Genomic DNA, 19,144 nt, shown 5'->3' on the forward strand with positions numbered 1-19,144 from the left:
CTTTTCCAACCTTAATGATTCTATAATTCTATGTGAAATTACAAGGGAGGGCAAGCTCCAACTCATGGTAGACTTTTAATTCTGTGTTTAAATGGTCAAGATTTGTTCGTTTGGTTACACAGACCACCTTATTGCTAATGTATTTTATCTTATTACTCGTTCCAGTGTGTAACTGTCTGGAAGAACCAACTGTTGCATTGGTGATGAATTACAAGGGAGGGCAAGCTCCAACTCATGGTAGACTTTTAATTCTGTGTTTAAATGGTCAAGATTTGTTCGTTTGGTTACACAGACCACCTTATTGCTAATGTATTTTATCTTATTACTCGTTCCAGTGTGTAACTGTCTGGAAGAACCAACTGTTGCATTGGTGATGGTCAGATGTTCTTTTCCTTGTACTTTTGATTGATGTATGAATTGGTTTGTATAGCCATGGTAATAATTGACATTTCCTTTCCTTGAGATTGTTATATTACACTGGTGGTTTAACCCCAGCAGGCAACTAGGCACCACACAGCTTCTTGCTCAATCCCCCCCCAGTGGGATGAGGGAGAGAATTGAAAGAGTAAAAGTGAGAAAACTTGTGGGTTGAGATAAAAACAGTTTAATAGGTAAAGCAAAAGCCATGCACGCAAGCAAAGCAGAACAAGGAATTAATTCACTCCTTCCCACTGGCAGGCAGGTGTTCAGCCATCTCCAGGAAAGCAGGGCTCCATCATGTGTAACAATTACTTGGGAAGACAAACGCCATCACTCTGAATGTCCCCCCCCCCTTCCTTCTTCTTCCCCAGCTTTTTATGCTGAGCATGATGTCATATGATACAGAATATCCCTTTGGTCAGTTTGGGTCAGCTGTCCTGGCTGTGCCCCCCCTCCCAATCTTGTGCACCCCCAGCCACTCGCTGGTGGGGTGGGGAGCAAAGACCTTGACTCTGTTTTAGTTACTGCTGGGCAATGCTGACACATCTCTGTATTATCAACACTGTTTCTAGCACAAATCCAAAACATAGCTCCATGCTAGCTACTGTGAAGAAAATTAATTCCATCCCAGCTAAAACCAGCACAACTAGTTATTTTAATTTTTTTTTAATTAACACCTTTCAAGCATTTTACTACCATGAATATAATTGCAAAGGCCAGTGCTGTCAGTTTAATTAAAACGTGAAGTAGGCTTGCTTCTTTGTTTGTTGGACTTTTTTTTTTTCCTTTTGCCTGCAGTGGATCTTGCATTCTTTGATTTTTGTTCCACTCTAGATTAGCTTCAAATCTCTGAGACAGCTGCTTTTGTTTCCTCTTTCTGTTGGTAAATATGCTACTTTTTGTTTTGCCACAGTTCAGTGAGAAGTAATGTTCCTCTGTGGTCCAGCTACTGTCTTCTGCAGGTATACTATCTCTGTTCACAAGCATTTGCCAAGCTGGTTGAGCAGGGCTTTGATCTTTTTCTCTGGCCTAAACAAGTGGCCAGGGTAACTTTTTAACATATTCATGCTACTCTTGCAGAGAGTATACTGCTTGTCGTAAGTGTTTGGCCTAATGTGCTGCCATTCCTGATCTCTTTTCTTCAATGTGCAGTTTCATTCTGTACTGATATTCTAATTATTGTGGGTTTTTTCCAATTTTTATACATTTTTTCTTGATTGTAAATCATTGCTGTCACTTGTGGCTTAGGCTGTATTTTTATTTTTTTCTTTTTTAATTGACAGATCATGTGAACTACATAATGTCTCTCCAGAAGTCTGTGTCCTTTCAGTGATAGGTATCCAGATGTTTGAGAGCTATGGAAAATATATGCATTGGACAATTGGAATAACCTGCCTAAGGGAAATATATCTTCCGAACTTTTTTCCCTTAGAGCTATGTTATGCCTTGAAGTAATAGCATTTAAATCTCTTTCCCCCACTCCCCTTTAATTACTTAAATTCACTTGAAATTCTTCTTGAGTTTCTTTACCTCCTGTTTATATGGACAAAGAGCTACATTAGTATTTCTGCTGTAAGTTTTTTGTGGTTGTAGAACTGCTTCCTCTGTCTTACCTCAAAAATTCCTGCAAAACTGAGTTCAGTTAAAAAAAAAATCTTCCTTCATAGTTTAAAAGCTGCCTAGTCTATGTGGGCTTTCTGGGAAAGAAACATTTCAGAGTAATACATTATCTCTAGGAACACAGGGTATTTTATTTGAGCCAGTCTTCTTTTGTCATTTCATCAGCATAGTTCATGGGCAGCTTGTTGTCTTTGGTCTGGATCATAAAAGACCACTGAAAATTAAACAAGTTAAACCAGTCAGTCTTAAATTACTTGACAAAGCTTGCAGGAAGTTAGGGCAAAGTAAGGAGACAACCTGCATCATCTTCATCCTGTGTTGATGCCCAGGTTGTGAGCACTCTTCAAGGCGAGAACAGTATTTCTGCTGTCTCTTCAGGGCGTGGGTGTACCAGGCTACGTACGTTGCTGGTTGCACTCCTTACCCTTCAGGGCAAGCCATGGAAGGCAGCATTTTGAATGTGCCATTTTTATTTCCTCTTGCTCAGTCAGGCTTGTGGAGAAGTTGAAATTTATATTCCTACAACTACCTCTGTTTACAATAGTATTAACTGCCACATTGCTTCCAAATTGTGACCTGTTAAGCTTGCAACCATCCATCAATTACCAATAGCTGCTCAGAGGCAACGTCTGGCCGTAACCCTCAGGAAGGTACAGGGCAAGTGCCAGAACATGCTTTCATGGGGGTTTAGGATTCCGCTTTGCTGAGCGTGGGGAGGGATTATGTGGAACAGTGATTTGGCAACCTGAACAGAGGAGGAATTTGCTGTCACCTCTTCAGTTGTCTGTCTGCATTTTTCCCCTTTTACTCTTCTGCCCAAGCTGTTGAATCTCCTCTTGAACTGAGAATTACCATCAGTGTGTCAGATGGGTTTGGTGTCTTGAGTCATATCTGGTGCCCTGACATATTGCCTATGAGTCATGGGAATTATTTACGTTTGGTAAACTTGCCCAGAAATGGGAGATGATATGATAAATCCACATCTACTGGCTGTATTAGGGCAGATGTATTGAGTAGTTGTCAGTACCTGAGGACTTGATTAATCCAGTAAAGCTAGAAGGTCTTTGAATAGGCAGTATGACAAAGGAAGAGAATATAGAGGGATGCATGGGCACTGGGTGTCGGTAATCATGGCTCTTATCTTGTTCCTGCAATACTAACACATACCTGCCTTTCTGTTGACTGGGGGCTTGTTTAAACTTTTCTTAAGTTAAAGCCTTTTGGCATTCAGCTTTATTAATTGTACTAGGTGTTCTTATACTAGTCGTCCCTAAGATATTATACTAAAATTTGAAGGAATAAATGTTCTGTCCTTAATTATCTTCGTTCTTTCAGCTTTCTTTAATGATGAAACATAACAGGCCTGGCCAGGTATTTAGATGTCAGTATCAGTGTGTGTGTGTGTGTGTATAGAGAGAGAGAGAGAGAGAAAATCACGTTCTTATGATAAATATGATGAATACCTCCTTAAATCAAATCTCAGACCTTTCACCCCTCAGTTATGCAGGAGATGAGGGGTGGGAAGGGAATGGGATTGTTCATGCTAAGCTGCTTGTCTCCTGTGATTTGTTTTCAATAGTTATTTTCTGTAGCTCAGGCTGTCTTCATGTAATTATGGCCTATATTCTTTATTCCTACCTGTGTCACCCCATTGCATCTGGTTTTATCATAATAATTTACTGCTCAGTTTACTAGGCAATCTGTATCACTCTAGTTACACTGTTTTTGTTTATCACTCCAGTGTGTCATCTGCAATTTCAGAATATTGAATGTCATTGGGCCTGTTAGGATTCCCTTGAAAGCTCATAAAAAAGAATCCCACCTATATTGATTGGCTGTCAGTCTAAGTTGTCAGGCTGCTGATGGAGTAGAATAGAATAGTTCAGTTGGAAGGGACCTACAAGGATCATCTGGTCCAACTGCCTGACCACTTCAGGGCTGACCACAAGTTAAAGCGTATTATTAAGGGCATTGTCCAAATGCCTCTTAAACACTGACAGGCTTGGGGCATCGACCACCTCTCCAGGAAGCCTGTTCCAGGGTTTGACCACCCTCTCGGTAAAGAAATGCTTCCTCATGTCCAGTCTGAACCTCCCCTGGCGCAGCTTTGAGCCATTCCCAGGCGTCCTGTCCCTGGATCCCAAGGAGAAGGGATCAGCACACCCCTCTCCACATCCCCTCCTCAGGAAGCTGTAGAGAGCAATGAGGACACCCCTCAGCCTTCTTCTCTCCAAACGAGACAAACCCAGAGTCCTCAGCCGCTCCTCAGAAGACATGCCTTCCAGCCCCGTCACCAGCTTTGTTGGCCTCCTCTGGACACCCTTCACATCCTTCTCAAATGGTGAGGGCCCAGAACTGCACACAGTACTTCACGTGAGGCTGCACCAACACTGAATACAGCTGGTTATGCTGTGTTTGATGCCCCCCAGGATGCGGTTTGCCCTCTGGGCTGCCAGGGCACACTGCTGGCTCCTATTGTAGCATGAAAATGTAAGACCCCCCTCTGTTAGGTCCAGCATATTGGTCAGCGTACCCAGGCAAGGCACTGCAGAGGTTCCATCCATCCCTGCAAAACTGACTTTCCAGCTGCTATAAGTAGATATAGCAAGAGAAAGCAGGGGGAGTAAAATCATTTTCACCAAGCTCTGTGCTAACAAATGATCCATATTTGGCCAAAGAAAAAAAAAAGAAAAAATATATGATCAATTGCAAGGAGAAAACTTGTCACCTGATAAAGACTGCATACATTTGTGACTACAACATACAGTGTTGTGAAAATTCAAGTATGTTAATCAGCAGTGCCTGGAACCAGTTAAAAGCTAGAAAACAGGCATCTGAAAGAGCTTCTCTTTGTCTCAATAGAAAAATCTAGTAAGCAATAATTTTCCCAACAGGAAGCATGCTAAAAAACAATAGCATATTCTTCTGTCAGCTCTATGTTGCTCAGAGGTTTCTTTCCATACTTCCCAGAGAGTTCTCACACAAAAAGGAGGAGGAGGAAAGACAATGAGCATCTGGATTAGATTAATTTTGGTAGGCCCAGAAAATTATTTTTCGGGTGTGAACATGCCTGAACAGATCTTCTTACACCCCTTTCTATAAAGAACATACCTTGACCATGCCTTTGAAGAACATATCTTTGGACAGATTTCCAACAGAGTTGAGTTAACACAAAGTTTAGATCATTCCAACTACATCTCAGGAGAGAATAGAATAGAATATTGTATTTCAGTTGGAAGGAACCTACAACGATCAACTAGTCCAACTGCCTGGCCACTTCAGGGCTGACCAAAAGTTAAAGCATTTTATTAAAGGCATTGTCCAAATGCCTCATAAACACTGACAGGCTTGGGGCATCGACCACCTCTCTAGGAAGCCTGTTGCAGGGTTTGAACATCCTCTTGGAAAAGAAATGCTTCCTAATGTCAGTCTAAACCTCCCCTGGTGCAGCTTTGAACCATTCTCACGCATCCTGGCACCGGATCCCAGGGAGAAGAGATCAGCACCTCCCTCTCCGCTTCTCTTCCTCAGGAAGATGTAGAGAGCAATGAGGTCACCCCTCAGCCTCCTTTTCTCCAAACCAGACAAACTTAAGTCCTCAGCCACTCCTCATAGGACATGGCTTCCAGCCTTGTCACCAGCTTTGTTGCCCTCCTCTGGATGCATTCGAGTACCTTCACATCCTTCTTAAATGGTGGGGCCCAGAACTGCACACAGTACTTCACGTGAGGCTGCACCAACACTGAATACAGCTGGTTATGCTGTGTTTGATGCCCCCCAGGATGCGGTTTGCCCTCTGGGCTGCCAGGGCACACTGCTGGCTCCTATTGACCCTGCTGCTGACCAGCACCCCCAGATCCCTTTCTGTAGGGCTGCTCTCCAGACACTCCTCTCCCAGTTTAGACTTGTGCTTGGTGTTACTCTGTCCTAGGTGCAGAATCTGGCATTTGGTCTTGTTCAATTTCATGCTGTTGATGATTGCCCAATGCTCCAATCTATCTAGATCCCTCTGCAAGGCCTCTTGTCCCTGGAGAGAGTCAACAGCACCTCGCAGTTTAGTATCCAATGAACGGATGTTTATAATGCAAACTTTTTGAGTTGATATTGTACAGCAGTAAACTTACTACCTCAGTGGACTTGTTTCTCTGCTCACAATTCTTATGTGTACATATCCTGTCACTGTGTTAGTCCTTGTCATTATGCATTGTATTAGGAGCTCAAGTTTAGCTGATTGTTAGCGTGACTTATGAGTTCTTCGTGGTACCCACCTCCTACAGCAGAGTTTCTTTATAAATACAAACCTTAGGGTTTTTTGTATTTCAATATCATCAGCTGGATACTTTTAGTCTGTACCTAGTCTACCGGAGTTAAAAGCACTGTCTATTGGAAACTGGTTTCTTTCTCCTAGTTTTATTAGTTAGTATTGTGTTATCAGTAGTTATTTTCTATAGTACAGTGTTTTAATTCATTTAAGTTTTGTGGGTGGCAGAACATTCGTGTCAGTTCTCATTAGCATAACACTGTAGCTGAAATTGAGTAAATTTGATCGTGTTAAAAGTGGCTGCCAAGGGGGAAGGGATTTTTGGGGAAGCCCTTGTATATGGTGAGAAGCTTCGAGCAAATGGGATGCTGATGGGCTCCCTAGTGAGGGAAGAGACGGTGAGACAGCATGAGTAGGAAAAGCTGTGAAACGGACAGGATTTCAAGGTAATATAAGTGGAAGATGAGTCTGAGTTAATCTCTGTATTAACTTTTACCTCAAGGGGAGAATTGGATCAGCTGAAGGTGAAGTGATTCTGGGTATGTGGCCAGTTGATGGTGAATAGTAATGGTTGATGATTGGCAATTAAAAGGTAAATTCTACCCTCTGTCTTCTCTAAGTACTTGGAGATAGGAATCCAGTTTTATCACTGCACATTGCCTGGTGCAGTAGGACTTTAACCATGACTGTAACTTCTGCATGCCTGTGAAACAGCATGTAAAAGGCATTACAGAACAGCAAGATGCTCTAGATGTTGGAGGAAGGAACCCATATACATCTTCGGATGCTGCTACTTATCTAAGGAAAAACAATATTATGGTAAACTTTGCTGCTGGGAGTGGTGTTCATCTTAGAATCATAGAATAGTTTGGTTTGGAAGGGACCTCTAAAGGTCATCTAGTCCAGCCCCCTTGCTGTGGGCAGGGACATCTGCAACTAGATCAGGTTGCTCAGAGCCCCATCCAACCTGACCTTGAATGTTTCCAGCGATGGGGCATCCACCACCTCTCTGGGCAACCTGTGCCAGTGTTTCACCACCCTCAGCGTAAAAAATGTCTTCCTTATATCTAGTCTAAATCTACCCCCGCTTCAGTTTAAAGTCATTCCCCCTTGTCCTGTCGCAGCAGGCCCTGCTAAAAAGTCTGCCACCATCTTTTTTATAAGCCCCCTTCAAGTACTGATAGGCTGCAATAAGGTCTCCCCGAAGCCTTCTCTTCTCTAGGCTGAACAATGCCAACTCTCTCAGCCTTTCTTCATAGGAGAGGTGTTCCATCCCCCAATCATTTTCGTGACCCTCTTCTGGACCCCCTCCAACAGGTCCGTGTCTTTCTGATGCTGAGGGCTCCAGAGCTGGACACAGTACTCCAGGTGGGGTCTCACCAGATTCTTCATAGGAGAGGTGTTCCATCCCCTGATCACTTTCGTGGCCCTCTTCTGGACCTGCTCCAAGAGGTCTGTGTCTTTCTTCTGCTGAGGGCTCCAGAGCTGGACGCAGTACTCCAGGTGAGGTCTCACCAGAGCAGAGTAGAGGGGCAGAATCCCCTCCCTCGACCTGCTGGCCATGCTTCTTTTGATGCAGCCCAGGATACGATTGGCCTTCTGGGCTGCAAGCGCACATTGCTGGCTCATGTCCAGCTTTTCACCCACCAGTACCCCCAAGTCCTTCTCAGCAGGGCTGCTCTCAATCCTTTCATCCCCTGAAAGCTTATATCTATGTAGGTCTTCTAGCATTAAGTACTTCCACAGCCCTAGCCACTCTCATGCTAGGCTTTAAACTCTTGCTTTGTCAGTTCCCCTCCCCTTACCTTGTTTCTTTTTTAGTGCTCATCTATGTCTTTAATATTAGGTGTGGGTGTGCTTGTGCTGGGTTAACTTTTGCATTTATTAACTAAAGAAATTATTGTAGCAATTTTAGTTGTGTAATCCATTCCTAAGTCTATTTCCAACTTGCAGCTTTCCCTTTGTTTCTCTGCTTGGATCAGTTTCTCCTCTTGAGTTTTGTCTCTCATCACCTTTCAGAAAATTCCTCCAGAAAGTTGTGTCTGCATTCTTGAGACTTTTTTATATCCCTTTTGTAAGGTTGGAGGGTTTTTTTGGTGGTTAAATGAGCTACGGGTATCATAAAACATAAAAATCTAATGTATTGTTGCCAAAAGGCAGCTTTTACTACAAAAAAGCCTTTGTGCAAAAGAAGTTTTCCCTCAGATATGCCCAGGGCTTGCTGCTTATGTGGCCTGCGATGTACTCACATTTGGGTATGTCCCATTCCTAAAATATATGTGCACAATCTTGTCCTGGAATGCTCATTTATTTAAAAGTTAATGAGCAAAGTTCATAATACTCAAATGAAGGATGCATAGTAATGGTCTGGTCTTGCTGGCTTAGAACTTACATCCGTCTCCATCCTTCCCATACAGGTGAATCAGCGCAATGTCCCAGGGATCGATAGTGCCTACCTGGCCATGGATACAGAAGAAGGTGTGGAAGTTGTTTGGAATGAGGTTCAGTTTTCTGAGCGGAAGAACTTTAAGCTTCAGGAAGTAAGTTGATAATGTTTCCCAACAAGATGCAGGAAACATCCCATGCACCAGGGTGGGATTATAGATATTGGTGACCTTTCATGTAGATTATTGGCTGGATTTGGAGTGCTGTGCTGCTCAAATGTAGCAAATTCAGCTTAAGCCTGGGCTGTGCAGGAAACGTGATGAGAACTGTTGTGCTATTTCCATGGGTTCTTGTGTTGATTTAGTCTTGGTGATCAAACCATGCTCAGCTGAGGTGCTGTGTAGGATAAAATCAGATGCTGTTTGTTCTTAGCATAGGAGCTTGAAGTGTGCAGTGTTGTTTAAGGGGACCGAGGCCCAAGAAGAAAGTAAGATGTGGGCTGATGTGGTCTCTGATGTAACATGTCTTTGTCTTTCTGATGTTAAGGAAAAAGTTAAAGCGGTGTTTGACAACTTAATTCAGCTGGAACATCTGAACATTGTGAAGTTTCACAAATACTGGGCTGATGTGAAGGAGAATAAGGCTAGGGTAAGTAAAGCAGTCTGTTGGGTTTTCTCACCGTATGTCCTAAAGGTAGTTAGTGAAGCAGAGGGTAATGTCTCATACTGCCCCTACAGGTGATCTTCATTACTGAATATATGTCTTCAGGGAGCTTGAAACAGTTCCTGAAGAAGACAAAGAAAAACCACAAAACTATGAATGAAAAGGTAACTCTCTATTTTTTCATGTATGCTTATTTTTACTTAGTGCCATCAGCCTCTGGAAAGCTCTTTCAGCAGAGGATCCTGGTGAGAAGGCAACCTGGTGATAACATGTGGCTGCAATTCCTTTTTATTACTGTAAACTAGTTTAGTTGCAGGTTCTCTTGGACAGCTGTTCTGTGCTGTTTGCTTTGTTTCCAGCAGTTCTGCAGCTTCATATGTACGGTGTGACAGGCACGTCCCTTTCCATGTGTGCATACAGGAAAGAGGGAAGACATCTGTGCATGAGAGGAATTAGGAGGGGAGGCGTGTTTCTTGACCCATACGAATATGTAGAAACTAAACTGAGCATGAGTACTGATCCTCTAAGTTCTTACTTCCTACACACCTGTACTGGGTAAAAGCCACAGAATGGAGCATATGTTCCTTCATATGAATGGGCTATGAATCACAGAACTACGGATTAGTTCTTCTTCCTTGAATGATTTTTATCCTTTTTGCTCCTGTGTCTGTAGGCCTGGAAGCGATGGTGTACCCAGATCCTCTCTGCTCTCAGGTATGTGAGTTACTGGTCTTGTGGTCTAGCCATCTGTTTAAGTGTAGCCTCTCTTGTGCTAGAATATTAAAAGCTGTAAACATACGTGCTGCCAAACGTTAGCAAGCTTCATGGAATGGAGCCTGCAGAGCACTTTCAGTCACCCAGCCTGATTCTTATCCCAGTCACGGTCTGCAGAGCGGCAACTGCCCTTCCTATAACAATCCCAGAGTCTTCAGTTAAACAATATTGAAGCCTCTAAAATAAACAGGTGCACTGTAGGTTTTAGATCCCAACAGTTGCGACTGATATGATAGCGAGTGTGGGAGTTGAGCATCAGGAAACCCTCCAGAGTATCCAACTTTATAACCTGGATCTGACCATGGCCAAGAGGATGTTGCAAAGAAGTCTCAAAGAAATAAAATTCCATGTGAGAGGAGTGAGGAAAATTTTCTTAATTTTGGCAGGCTGCAGCTCTGTAGCACGCAATGGATTCGTAATTATTGTGGTGTGATATTGTTAGAAGTGTATGTGGATCTGTACATTTCTTGATGATGCAGATCTTCTGCAGCCATCTTAATGCAACCCATTTGAACAGAATGTATTTTTTTGTTTGTTTTGGTTTTAAAGACTCTTCTCTACGTGAGCCAGAGTTGGTGTGTAGCTAATAACAGCCTTGGAAATACAATAACCCAGATGTCAGAGCAAGACTCCCACTCCATAGAGAAAATTCTGTTGCCATTTGGCTAAATATAGCTGTTGATGAATAGCTAGGGTTCTAATAAGCTTTTGGGAGCTGACAGCCCTTATTTGTGCTGGCTGCTAATATAAAACCAAGCAGAGCGAGGCGCAAAAATTGGTAGCCTCAAATGTACCTAGGACCCCGGCACTGAAAAGCTTTATTTGTGCCTGCTGGACAACATGACCAATCATGTTTGTACAGCACTGAGTGCCTTTTTGATGCCCTGGGAGTAGGGCCGGAATAAGGTTCTGATATTTTTGGTATAAAATTTGAACCATTTTAGCACCCACCTAGCAGTATTGGGATAGATGAAACAGTTTCTTTACCCCTGGTACCCTGGGTTTCTTGAGAACTGATCAGAGGAAGCTTTCTTTTTCCCCCATGTTCTGGAGGTTGTTAGTTAGAGACAATTGCTTAATTTTCATGATTCTCTCCTAGCCTAGAGGCTGATGTACGGTCACTTATTTGTACCTCCCTGCTATTGTAAATTCCTGGCATGTGCCCTTTGCCCTCGTGTTCTCTTCTGATGTTGCTTGAGACAGGGAAAGGATGAAGGCAGGGATTCCTGGCCTCAGCCTTGGTAGTCTCCTGACAAGTGCTCTGTTCTGAATCTCTAGCTACCTCCACTCCTGTGATCCCCCAATCATCCATGGTAACCTGACCTGTGACACGATCTTCATTCAGCACAACGGACTGATCAAAATCGGGTCAGGTAAGGCTTTTTGGAGGTGATCCTTGCCTATGAGACAAACTGCTCAAACAGAAGGCGGCATCTAATCCTTTCAAGGTTATCTGTCATGATAGGCATATATGTACACGTGTTCCTCCACCTCCACATCAGTTGGGCCAGAGAAGGGTAGTGAATTCACTCTTGGTTGGACCACCTTCAGGCGCAGGAAGGACTGATCCTGGATACTGTTTACCTTGTTAGCCCCTTCCTCAGTTTTATGAGCTCAAGGGACTGACCCAAGAAATGGTGCTGAAGCTTTCAAGTTTTGTATGCACATTATCCTTGGATTCACCTGTTCTGCAGTCTTTTGCATGTTAATACACACAGCGTTCTCTTCCCAGTGTTGTGAAGCTTTGAGAGCTGCGTCCACTGAGGCCACATGAGTGCTTCTTGTAGCAACCAACATTTATTAATCAAGGTTATAGACTCTGGCTGCAGCAAGCTGCTTGTTGTTGCATCCTCATCTAGCATCACTCACTTTGGCCTGCACTTCAGGATGCTAGCTTGCCTTGGGCCTGTTTGGCAAAGACATGCCCTGTTCAGGCAGCCACCTGTGCTGAAATGTTTTATTTCATAAGTAAGAAGTGATTTTTCTGGCAGTGCAGTGCATCCTTGCATACTCTGGTTTTTTCACCTTTGCTATTCCTATGTCTCTCAAAATCTGTCTACAGTCAGAATGCATTATATTGTACCTTGACATACCCTTTCAAGTGACAGCTTTGCTATCTGTTGTCCGACTTCTGCAGGTATTCTCAAACCTGAGGAGTGTGCACTTGCCGTCCTGTAGGCTTTTGTCTGTGTGAATTCTTGGTTTGATCTTGACAGTGTACAGGAAAGAATGCTCTGCTTCGCCTGTCATCTAAAAATAGCTTTTCTTTATAAACAGCAGGCCTCTGTGGCTTTTCTTTCCATCAAAGAACTCTTGTATTGTCTCTTTGTTTCAGAATTGGGGTCTCTGTTCTCTATAACAAACTTCTGATACATGCTTGTACCCAGGGAGACTGGGTCAGAAGGAATGCTCAGTTCTCTATCTGTCTGTAAACTTGGTGACATCTTGCTCTTCATACAGGCTGATGACATCATGGGGTTCACTTTATTATCTTTCCCTGACTTTGTCCAGGTGGGAGGAATTTCCAAGAGTTGTGTACATAGGATACCTGTATGCTGGCAAACGCGACTGGCTCCCTGGCATTCAGTTCAGGCCACTTATGGGAAGTCTATTGTAGACTCAAGTGCATAAGAGATCCTTCTCTTTCTAGTTTAGTTTAAAAGTATTATACTGCTGCAATCTTTCTGATTGGTAGCTAGCACTTTGTAAAAACAAACCACTTGAAGTTGGTATCTAGAGCTGTGGCTTTTTACCAGAGGGAGGTTCTGCAGATCAGCAAATGTGACGTTCTCAAGAGCATTCAGACTCCCAGCGGTGCCATTCAGAGGCTGTCTAGAAGAAAGGTGGCTCTTTGAATGTGGGTCACAAACAGTTGCCTCAACAGAGTTACACCTTTGCCTGCTCCCTCTGATTCCACAGAGCTTTGCTTCTCTTAGGCATGGTGGAGGGACAGAGGCAATTAGACAGATGTGCTCTTTCAAAGAGTAGCGGGTGTCTGTGCGCTATATCAACTGTATCCTCAGCAAGATTCCTTGGTAGTCCTGAAGAGGACATATGCTGGAAGTGTGACTGTGCAGGAGCAGTGCTTAATTGCAGTTGCTCCTGAGCAAACTTTCTTCTACTCCACAGTTGTAGGCTGCCTTGCTCACGTTGTGTTCAGAAGGGAAGTGATTTATCTGGGAGATTCTGGTCTGTCCTTAAATAAAAAAGGTAGCGAGCGTGTGTGGAATTGTGGTCAGAAGAGGAATCCTCCAGATGTGAAAGCTATGGCTCCGGTGCAGGCTGGAATTAAAGTTGCCAATGTTGCAGAACGTATTCTTATTCCTGTAGTGCCCACCCAACTAGGAAAGTCAAAACTATGTCATCAGAACTGCTGGATGTATTTGAGCTTGAGATTCTCTAGTACTGCTGGCTGTGCAGTAGCCAGACAGGCTATTTTCATGTTAGGGCCCTAGAGCGATAGCTGCTTGGGGTCACTGACAATGTTAGGCCCATGTTTATTGCTTCATGTAGTTATTTCTTACAGCTGGCTGGTATCTGAAAACTTTCCTGTGTTTGCTTAAAAGAAGCAGGGCAGTAATTCTCATGGATTTAAGGGGAACAATGATTCAGTGCACTATGATCTGCTCTTTGATACTGTCTCTGTCCCCAGCACCATTCTGGGCTACACTCCTAAAAGCTCCTCTTCCCTTTACTTTAAGCAAAAGAGAATACTTGCTGAATGTGGGGCAAAAATCTGGGGAAAGGAAGCTGCTGGTGTATTCTGCAAAACATCCTTCTGTCTGCTAGGTGAGGAGGTACTAGAAGAGTAGTGCCTGTGACTTGTGTTGCATTGGAAATGGCTGGTACTTGTTCCTGTAACACCTGTTTAGGTGTGGGAACAGCCCTTTTGCCTTGCTGCTACTTCAGATTGCAGAAGCACATGCACTAGCAGGACTGACCACTGTTTTTGTTCTTCTGCATGTAATTCTGGATCAGTCTTCTTTTCTAGAGCCACCTGTGCACTGCAGGAAGAAAAGATTAATTTAGTAGTGGGGTGTTGCTGTTACTATTGCACTGAGTTTTGGGAAGAGGGATGAAATCTTTATATGCTGGGGGTTCTCTGTGGAAGAAAAAGGGAGTGGGAAAGAGGGGGGATTTCTCATACTGCTTAAATGCAAAAGCCATCCCTAATCCATTAATTTACTAACTTCTTTTCAGTGCAGGGTTAATAGATTTAAGGAGGAAAAGTGTCAAATGAGTGGGGGGCTTTGGAGAACTTGTGATGTGGATAGAAAAGACACCTATGGTTCTTAAACTTGCCACTGGTGTTCCCTGTTCCCAGAGACTGGAATGTTCCAGCTGCTTTCTGGAGTTGTGGTTAGATGAAAACACTCCTTGTGAGAGGTCCAAGTTGTTTTCTGTGTACTCTTCCACAGGATCCACATGCAACACTGTGTTGCATCTGTGCATATCTGTATTGTCTAACAGGTGGGTCTGCAAAGGGACCATGTTGTGAGATGTTTTACTGTGACAGGTCAAAGGTACTCGGAGTGCGAAGGAGAACAGTGTATTTAGACAGGGTGTTCGATGCTGCTGCTTGCTTGTGTTAAGCAATGTTGGGAGCTGTTTCTTGTAATTCTCATTGGGAGTATAAGAACCAGTCACAGGTGGAAAGAGCTGATGGGTTTGAATTAAAAATCCTTTTGGGCAGCCCCAACAGAACTGAGGCCTCAAACTGGAGTGTCTTGTAATGTCTTCTGGTGCCCCTGAGACATGGCCATGTATTAGCATGTGCCGAGTGAGACTTCCAATAGAGCATAGAGGGAAGTTTAGTGTTGTGCTAGTATATTTCCAAATAGTGCCTCCAGGCATTCAGCTGATGCATATGCTTTCCTGTCTTCAACATACCTGACCTCTAGGATTCATTATATATTTAATTGCAGTCTGTCCAGAGTCTCTTTTCAGTTCCAGGCCAACGTGCCAGGAGACTGAGTCTTACTTGGTATTAACACTGCTATTAAATTATGTGGCCAGGTATGTAAGTATGGGTTCTGCTGCCAAGATCCATGCCCAGGAGAAGCTGCTGGGATGTAGAGAAAGGTAGTTGTCTGCTGAAGGGGGTGCTAAGGGACTGTAGGGCACTCACAGAAAAAACAGAATTTCCAGCTTCCTAGCCTCAGAGTTGGCCGTAATCTTCTATTTGGTCAGCGGTGTCTTGTCTCCTTTGCCCAGTCGGGTTCTCAATTAGAAACACTGATGTTCCTTATGTAAATTTGTTTTAAAAAGGTGGCTGGAGGCAGGGCCAGATTCTCAGTCTTGTCCATGTTTTGCCATGATTCTGACCTAGCTGTGTCTATCGATGTCAAGTGCTTGCTGTTTCATCAACTCATTGACTTCTATCTTGTTTTACTTCCCGCTTACGGGCTGCTCTGTTACCAACAGTCTTTCATAGGATATTTGCTAATGGTGAGCAAACTCTTCCGCTCCTGTGATGTGATACCACTATATATGTAATGTACATTATTTTATTTGTGTGTGTATATATATATGTGTGTGTATATCTATATTTGTAACACACACAAACATACACACTCTCTCTAATTTATTTAACACACACATACACACTCTCTCTAATTTATTTATTCCCTTGCTATAAGGCTGGTATGTAAAACTGTTTGGCTTAAGTGCATCCTGCATCCTGACGTTGTGTTCTGTGCTGGGATGCAAACTGTTCCTTGTGCACTCAGCCAAAGCCTTACAGTAACACACACAAACATACACACTCTCTCTAATTTATTTATACAGTGTTCCCTTGCTATAAGGCTGGTATGTAAAACTGTTTGGCTTAGGTGCATCCTACTTTGAGACGTTGTGTTCTGTGCTGGGATGCAAACTGTTCCTTGTGCACTCAGCCAAAGCCTTACAGAGAGGGAGCACTGCCCTTTGTGAAGTCTCATGGTTGTTAGTTCTCTTCCTCTCCTTGTTCTTAGAGCGTGCTAGTCCATGGACCCTAGTGCATGCCGGCTCCTGCATGTCAAGCCAAGCAGATGCATTGTTCTGAGCTCTTCCCAGCTGAACTTTCCACATACATTAGGCTCTTTCCTGCTACTGCTCTGCTAGACTTGGCTGGGCACCAAACCTGGACTAGCCTTTGCTTTGTGCTTGGCTATCCAATCGCTTGCTTGTAGTTTTAACTCCTTAGATGTTTTGTTTTTAAGTTGAATGTTTCAGTGAATGTGTCTGGCTCCTGAAGGCCAGAGAGACATCCTGCCCAAATGAGTCCCTGTTTGTGAAGTAAGGCTTACTATTTATGTTTTCCCAGACAAAGCTCTTTTTTTGGGGAAACTTGGGCATATGAGGAAGGAGTTGGGCTGGCAGGGGCTAGAGAAGGATTTGAGTGCTGCAATTTGTAACCCTATTAAATAGAATGCTGCATTTACATTTAAAATAATTATTTTATTTTTTGCCATCAGGGTTGTTCTTGATGGCTAGAGTTTGTTTCTACTGAGTTGGGAACCTATCAACTGTCAGCTGGAAGCGGTGGAAAGGGAAGGGCCTGTCCAAATGGGCTCCATGCCTTCTTAGTGTTTGCAGGAGGAGGATGTGGCGTGCTGTTCTGCATTGCCAGCAGAGTAGAGGCTCTCTCAAAAAGCTAAATCTGCGATCTTACATAGCTGAGGGGGAAGCTGATGTAGTCAGGGTTTGTGGCATTAGGAGGGCAGATTTCCTTGTGGATGGCTTGTTTACCAGAGTGCTGCAAGCTGGGCAAGTCAGGCTGTGGCAGTCATGTGCTGCAGGCTGCCTTTGTGGGGTGGAAGGGGCAAGGTGGCACACCCGCAGCAGACAGACTGGTCCAGGAACAAGCCCACAGAGTGGGAACATGACTGAGCGTGGGTTCAATCACACTGACGGCAACAAGGCTTAAGACTAGCAAGCCACTTCTCAGAAATCAAGTCACGTCTGTGAGTAGAACAAAGGCCCTCGTTCTAGCAAGGCAAGAAAAGGGCCTCAGCCAGTGGTCTTCAGGCTTAAGAAGATGCTGTGGTATCTTACTTGTGCTGAAACAACATCAGATGGCCTTGAAATACTGAGCTTTCTTGGCTGGTTTCTTGAGAACTTGTTTTAACAGTACTGTGGTATCACTATGTACTGTTTATATGAGAGCTGGAAATTGTTTAATCCTTAGAACTTAAACAGTGATTTGGGTTTGAAAACACTAAATATAGGGTATAAGGCTCCTGTTTCACTTGAGCATTGAGCTAATAAGGTTGTGAGTGACACACTTTCATAATTAATCTTATTTTAGTCATTACTTCACTGTCTTGGATTTTGTTACCTGATGTTTAAAGACTTGTCATGCTGTTTTTCACACCCTTAACAGACACCTGAGACACTTAATAGGTGATGTAGAAATAAAATAGGGGTTACTAGGATATCTTGGATCTGGCCTAGTTAAAAAAAAAAAAGGCAAGTGTGGTTTAGAGAATAAATAATGGATAGTTGAAATCAGTGGACATAGAAAAATCTATCATAAAACTGTATGGCTAGAAACTAAACTACATAAATTCATGTTAAATCTTCCTAAATGAATGCCAACATGGGTGAAAAAGTTTTCCATTTTTATGTGTAGAGTCAAGCGTGTTCTCTACCAAGCCAAACATTTTCAGTTGCTTAGAAACTTGGCAAAACTAAGGCAAACTTTCACAAGCAGAGGAAAAGGTTTGTCTCTGACTACAGGTGCTGTGGGAATGAGATCTGGCAGATGAATAGTTTTGAGTGGAACTTTTTTGCCCAGAACGCTTCAGAAAGTCCAAAGTATGGAGGTTTTTTTTAAAGGCTTTGTCTCACCTTGGTCTGTGTTGTCTTTGAGACTCCCAGTAGCCTAAAAGCCTGTCATAAAGTGAGGATTCTTCACATTTGGATTGTTCTTGAGCAACTCTGTTGAATAAACTGGGTGGAATAGCATGAGGTCAATTTCTAATTGTAATAAATTGACAGGCATCTCATGATCTAGCTGCTGTTATGATTACTAGAGTGGCAAAAATGGTTACCAGAGACCTGCCTTGATTTTTGTATGTAAGCACACACCTCAAGGCAGGAGGAGCAGTCATAGGTAAGTGACAATCAGTGGGCTTCTAATTGCTGTGGTTAGTTTTTGAAATTGCAACTAACACCTGATTGAATGTGTGTGTATGTTATGATTTAGCGTGTGTGTGTGTTTGAGGGGAGGGTGTTGGTTGGTTGTTTTTTTTTTTAAAGTCAGATTTAGTGGTAAGAATTGGTGTCTTTGACCTTGTTGCAAAGTCACCTGGTGGAATGCATACTTAATGGATTTACCTCCTACTATGCCGTGATGGTAATAAACTCTTATTTTTATTTTGCAGAAGGTTTAAAAGCTGGGTCTTGCTTCACGTGCTTGCCTTCCTTGCTCAGTGTACTTTCTTTGTGCTGCTGTGAGTGATCTCATTCATGAAAACACCAGAAAACAACTATCTTCTAGACTGGTTGTCATTTTCAATTAAATAGGATCTTCTAAAAAGGTTTAAATTTCCCAGTTTAGTGCTCCAGGTTATGAGAACTTGCCTTTTCTGTGGTCAAATTTATTCTTTTTCGTGTTGCATTGAAGGTGCTTGCTGCTTCAGTTTTGCTGGATTGTGTTTTTTCTCTGCCTTTATGTGGATTTCCAGGATGTGTCAGCGGACATGTCTTACAGTCATCCAGGTCTTCATTTACCCATTTTAATACTGGCATGGCAGTTGTGTATATCCGCTCCTTTTGGGGTCCTTTGATTGAAGGCATGTGGAACATTAGCATTTTTAGAAGGCTCATGCCATTCTAAGGCCACTGTCAATTATCTTTGAAAGGTCATGGAGAATGGGAGATGTTCCTGAAGACTGAAAAATAGCAAATGTCATTACTATCTTCAAGAGGGGCAAGAAGGAAGATCTGGGGAACCACAGGCTGGTCAGCCTCACCTCAGTCCCTGGGAAGTTGATGGAACAACTAATCCTGGAAACTATTTCCAAACACAAGACAGAC

The 19,144-nt window shown here is 43.1% G+C and overlaps 1 protein-coding gene across 1 annotated transcript in view; it reads left to right on the forward strand.

The window, feature by feature from the left end:
- NRBP1 (nuclear receptor binding protein 1) overlaps nt 1-19,144 on the forward strand; it is a 47,753-nt gene that overhangs the window by 12,807 nt on the left and 15,802 nt on the right. Inside the window, exons 2-6 of the mRNA XM_009282300.2 lie at nt 8,719-8,841; nt 9,233-9,334; nt 9,424-9,513; nt 10,023-10,063; nt 11,402-11,496. Coding sequence (XP_009280575.1) covers nt 8,719-8,841; nt 9,233-9,334; nt 9,424-9,513; nt 10,023-10,063; nt 11,402-11,496 — 451 coding nt within the window. The remainder of the gene's footprint in view (nt 1-8,718; nt 8,842-9,232; nt 9,335-9,423; nt 9,514-10,022; nt 10,064-11,401; nt 11,497-19,144) is intronic.

This window comes from Aptenodytes forsteri, unplaced genomic scaffold (assembly GCF_000699145.1).
Source record: "Aptenodytes forsteri isolate BGI_AS27 unplaced genomic scaffold, ASM69914v1 Scaffold261, whole genome shotgun sequence".
NCBI classification, from domain to species: domain Eukaryota; kingdom Metazoa; phylum Chordata; class Aves; order Sphenisciformes; family Spheniscidae; genus Aptenodytes; species Aptenodytes forsteri.